The 5479-nt window shown below is 42.6% G+C and overlaps 1 protein-coding gene across 1 annotated transcript; it reads right to left on the bottom strand.

Annotated features, from left to right (window-relative positions):
- Nucleotides 1–630: 630 nt before the first annotated feature.
- Nucleotides 631–2801, bottom strand: LOC136489616 (putative disease resistance protein RGA3). Its single transcript, XM_066486194.1, has 2 exons — nucleotides 2711–2801; nucleotides 631–1787 (listed from the first exon to the last, which is right to left on the bottom strand). Exon 2 carries the CDS (start codon nucleotides 1765–1767, stop codon nucleotides 631–633), a length of 1137 nt encoding a protein of 378 aa, XP_066342291.1. The 5' UTR covers nucleotides 1768–1787; nucleotides 2711–2801.
- Nucleotides 2802–5479: the final 2678 nt, after the last annotated feature.

Here is a 5479-nt window from a genome sequence, read left to right as displayed (position 1 = left end):
ATCACTGTGGATGTTGTCTTTAGGATCTCTTAAGCTTTTATGTCTTGTTGCAAGGTGGCTCCTTCCATTTAATGGGGGTCATTCCCTAATATCTGCAATTTTTTTCTTAATAGGTGAATATACAACTAGAGTTTCAACTTAAGATATATGCATAGAAAATTACAATGACTAATGATAGGATAAAAGATGCAGTCCATGACATCGTAGCTCATCATGGACTATAACCATTGCGGACACACAGTTTTGTGATACAAAAAGGAAGAAATAGTGAAGATTGATGAAAAACATATAGATTACTTGGTCAAATTATCACACTTCGGTAGAGGTAACAGACTATCTATATGGTTATTATGTATAAAGAATAAAAGAGAGACAAAGGGCACAAAGACAAGCAATTTGATTAGATATAGGTACTAAACATTTCCACAAACTTCTAAGACTTATATCTCAAAGGTTCAAACCTATATAGGTGGACACATAATGGATTAGTGTCGATAATTTAGATGCATATTCATGAGTCACTTTACATTCAACATCAAAGCTCAATAATTTGGATGCGTATTTATGGCTTTACTAGGAGTTGTATATTGTAACTAGTTTGTAATACCATAGTTTTCTAAACCTACTATATCAAAATAGGCTCTGAATAGATAGAGTTAAGGGAATAATGTGCATTAAACTGCAAAATAAATGGTATATGTGTTCACTAACTTGACCAGGTGTTGGCGGCAACTGTTTGTTGAGTAAGGACCAAGCATCATCTTCGTTGAGTGGGCTGACATGATGTTGGTAGAAGGAGGCTCCAGTCCGTAGAGCTAGATCTTCTAATCTTGTAGTGATTAGCACCCAATTGCCCTGTTGATTTTTACTTGCATTTCTGACCGGAACACTAAGCACATTGCTCCATGCTACATTACTCCACATATCATCCAGGACCAGGAGAAACCTACCCATGGACAAGGTGTTGGTGAGCCTCCGTGAGAGGAGGGTCTTGTCTTGCACCCCACCATGGACTCCCCCAGCATGCTCAATTGCTGTCCTGAGAAGCTCAACCTCATCAAAGTGTTGGGTGATGCTTAGCCATATCTTCACTTTGAAGTGTCCTTGGACGGTGGTCTCATTGAAGATCTTCTGGGCCAAGGTGGTTTTGCCCATGCCACCTGTGCCCACAATGGCCACCACTTTGATGTCGTGGTGTCCATTGATGGTTAGCATTTGAGCAAGCTCCCTTGTCTCCCTCTCAATTTTCTCACCAACAATAGCTGACTCAACAAACTCAGATGTCACCTTCTCTCCAGTGGACATCCTCTGTTCTAGGTGGGATCCTAGATTGATGAAGTTGAACTTGTGAGCCTCTTCATATATGTTGTCCAGCCTCTGGTTGAGCTCCTTGATGCGGCTGCCTATCTTGTGTGCGAACACAGGATTCCGTAGGCAGGAGAGCAATGGCTGGCAGCAACCTGGAGCCTTTTCAACCGTGCTGCTACCTTTCGATTCCCTCCGCTTGTCAGCTTCGATTTGACATAGGTCTAGGATGTCAGTGGCATCATACATGGCGTTCTTGAGCTTCTGAACCCATCTTTGCACCCTCAATTCAGTGATGCGCTTCCTCTCAGCGTCAGCAAGGAAGCATTTGATACTTTCCATGTTGTTCTCTAGCTTCTCAATATCGCTAGATATGCCCAGCAACATCTTCACCTCTTCTGTTGCCATGTCAGCTATCAGCTGCATCACGTAGGGTCCCATAGCATCCAAGATTGCGGCCATGGCTCCCCCAGACGTCCGTCCTATACATATACAAGTACATCAGAATCATACACTTGTTTCATTAGAACAACCACTAGATCATTTATTCTTTTGTGCCACTTGTACTAAATCACCTTATACTAGACCCTCATAATATAATTTGGATCATGATAATTCTTTTTTTTTCAATCTAGATCTATTGTTTTAAAGTGAATTAGGATTTGCCAAGGGATACTAGACGTTTAGTATGCTTACTCACGCCAAAAGGGCGAGCAGCTCGGAGTTCAAAGATCAAGATGTTAGTATGCTTATACTTACACCAAAAGGCGAGCAGCGGGGAGTTTAAAACTAACGCTGGAAAAGAACCAGCCTCGCTCAAGCTACCTATTTCGCTCATTCTTTTTTCCTTTTTTTAGAAGGATAGAACTTGCAGTTAACATGTAGATTCGCTACAGATACATTTTACAGGCATGATCCTGCATTAATGTGAATAGAACATGCATGCATGTATAGCTAGCTAGAGAAACAAACTTCTCCAAGAGGATCTCTACACACCGCTTTATCATAAAATTTAGAAAACAAAAACAAAAAGCCAGACTCCTATAGACTATCTAAAGCACTCTCCATCTCTTTTGCAATCTAAAACCACCCTTCTCACTCTCCATCAATAGAGAGGCTATGCTTTTGATGAAAATGGCGAGGCTACACTGCTCTCTAAATTCAAGATATGGTAGTTCTCTCATGAAATTTACACACAAGAAAAATGGTGATAAGAACAAAACCTAGAGAAATATGTGGGAAATATTTATGGCATGGTTCTCTAAATACAGATATAGGTGAAGTTTAGAGAATATAATGGAAAAGGATGGTCGAACAATGCAAGCAAGCAAGTAAGAAGACATTACAGAAATGAACTTTAAAATATTCACTGCATATATAGTTTCGGGATAGAGGATGGAGGCACCTCAATTTGCAGATACTGCTTGCGTCTCAGTTGGGCTAACTGCTCTTGAGGGTGTAAGGCAAATGGCAAGGCATCAGTCACGAGCCTTAGCTTATATATATAAGATGGACCAGCTGGAAAATGGAAAAAAAAGGCGACGATCCAATCCTTGCTACACACTACAAGAATCGAGTACCAAACTTAGAATGGAACCAGCATGCTGCTGTTATATATATTGCACGCACGTTATGCCTTGCTTGATGATTGATAAATGCACGTACTGTTAATTAACTATAATAATAACTTAATTTGTGCTTGCTTGATAGTTTGTTCTTTTCCTTGCTTCTGGAACTGATACTGGGCTTTGGATCTAGGTAGATGGAGAGCTTGGGTTTCCACGCTGCTGACAGCTGCCACCACAGCCGCTTTTGTTAAAGGCAATACATCTGCCACCACAGCCGCTATGTTAATGGAAGAAAGGAGACCACGATACAATGCTTGTTACACACTCTTAAGAACCAAGCTTACAATTCCTTCCTTCTGGAATCTATCGGCAGGGTTTTTTTTTTTTGTACACAGACAGCATGCATGCCGTCAGCAGTTGCGCACACGGCAAGTTATGCCTTACTTTAGAGTTGCGTACATCGCTTCCACTTCCTTCCCCTGCTTTAGCGTCAGATGCTCTCATGTTATTTTTCTCGTCTCCTTCCTGCTCTCATGTTATCTTCGTCTGGGTATATATAATAATAATAATAATTTCCGTACCTTCACCTATCTCAATCGCACCCTTGCATACATGGCATTTGGGCTGTGATCTGCTCCGATCCGTTATGTTTTCCTTCCTTGCAAAGCAGAGCATCTGTAAATGTATATATGATATATAATAGTACTCGTGCAAAGCTGATATCTGTCGAGGCCGGCACCCTTTCCTTTCCAGCACACACCTCGGCCACGCCGGCTTCTAGGCTTCTCATGATTTGGCACTAGGTGGTCGATCGTGTCTTTGCAACTGTCCTCTGTGTGACAGTGTAGAAAACTGAAATAAAATCTGCCAGCTAGAGATGACAGTGTAGTATCGAGGGCCTGGTCACTTAGAATGGAAGCAGGCATTACTAGTAGAGTAGTATATAGTTGTGTAGAGGCAAGTACATACAGCTCGAGTTCTCAATAATAATAATGGAACCAGCTTGCTGCTGCTATATATATATGGCGCACTACAATATATTACTTGATGATTGATAACTGCACTGTTAATTAAATATAATAATAACCTACGCCCTGTTCGTTTGGGCTGGTTTGGCTTATAAGCCATGATTGAAAGTACTGTTGGCTGCTTATAAGCCAAATACGACCAAGCGAACAGGCCGCTAATTGTGCTTGTTCTAGAAAGCAGAGACATTGCTGGAACTGGAATACCCTATCCTATGCACTACTCGTAGTTGTTCTTTTCCAATGTCCATCGGCAACGCAACGCAGGAATTCCTTGCTTCTGGAACTTGATACTGGGTTTTGGATCTAGATGGAGACAATTCCTTCCTTCCTTCCTTCTCGAATGAATTCTGGAATCTCACCGCATGGGTTTTTGTACACAGACAGCATATGCATGCCAGACGCAGGTCATAGTTGCGCACATCGCAAATTATGCCTTACTTGGTGGCTGATAATTTGTGGTAATCTGTGGTAACTGCATCTACATCTATGCTTTCTGAATCGCACCCATGCATGCATACATGGCGTCGCAAGGAGGCTGGTGCCGGCCGGCCATTTGGGTTGTGATCTGCTCTGACCCGTTATGTTTTCCTTCCTTGCAAAGCAGAGTATCTGTGTATATGATATACTGATGCAAAGCAGAGCATCTGCAGGGATGATAAGGAGGTGTAGGCAGGGATCGGAAAAGCAGAGGACAAACATGCTTTGACCGTGCGTGTCGTTCATCAACACACCTTCATTCAAGAACGCTGTTGTCGCTGTTCCCGCCCGGCCTACTTCAATGACTTCCAGAGACAGGCCACCAAGGGTGCTGGGGGAATCGCTGGTCCAAATGTTATGCGGATCCATCATCTGTGAGCCGACGGCTGCTGCTGTTGCTTATGGCCTTGACAAGAACGTTTTTATATTTGACCTTTTGCATTGGAGGCAGAACTTTTGATATCTATCTTCTCCGGAAAAAATGGAGTAACTATGGGCACCCGCGATGAGTTTGGTACACATGTCCATCTAACAAATGAAACTATTGCTTAAATTTAGGAGGAATAATGAGAAAAAAAAACTACATCTCTCCTATACATTGGATGCATGTACATGGACGCATGCCACAAATCCCCGACGGGTGCCCAAGGTTGCTTCATGGGGACCGTCCCCACCCAATTTTTTTTTTGTTCCCATCGAGGAGCGTACCTTTGAGGTCTAGGCCACAGCTGGTGATACTCACCTTGCTGGTGAGGATTTTCACGACCGCGGATGTAGGGGCGGAGCTGGAACAAATTTAAGACGGGGAGTGCTTGCCTTGTGGGTGCATAGATTTTTGCTATATGGATGCATATAATATACTTGTTCCCAATCAATAGACCACATTAATTAACAAGGGAGGGATGGGAACATACATGTTCTATAGTAAAACCTGTCAATAGGTCGAAATCATGCACACAACACTAGTACATACCGTACGTGCGCAAGTCCTCACATCTCCATTAGTTGTACAACTCAGAGAAACCAAATCGGTAATGCTCCAATTAAGATGTCCGGAATGGACGGACGCTTCACTCTGCTTGTTCCCGCACCCAGTCCCTC

Source organism: Miscanthus floridulus, chromosome 10 (assembly GCF_019320115.1).
Source record: "Miscanthus floridulus cultivar M001 chromosome 10, ASM1932011v1, whole genome shotgun sequence".
NCBI lineage: Eukaryota > Viridiplantae > Streptophyta > Magnoliopsida > Poales > Poaceae > Miscanthus > Miscanthus floridulus.
Note: the sequence above shows the minus strand (reverse complement) of the source record. Positions and strands in the feature narration are given on the sequence as shown.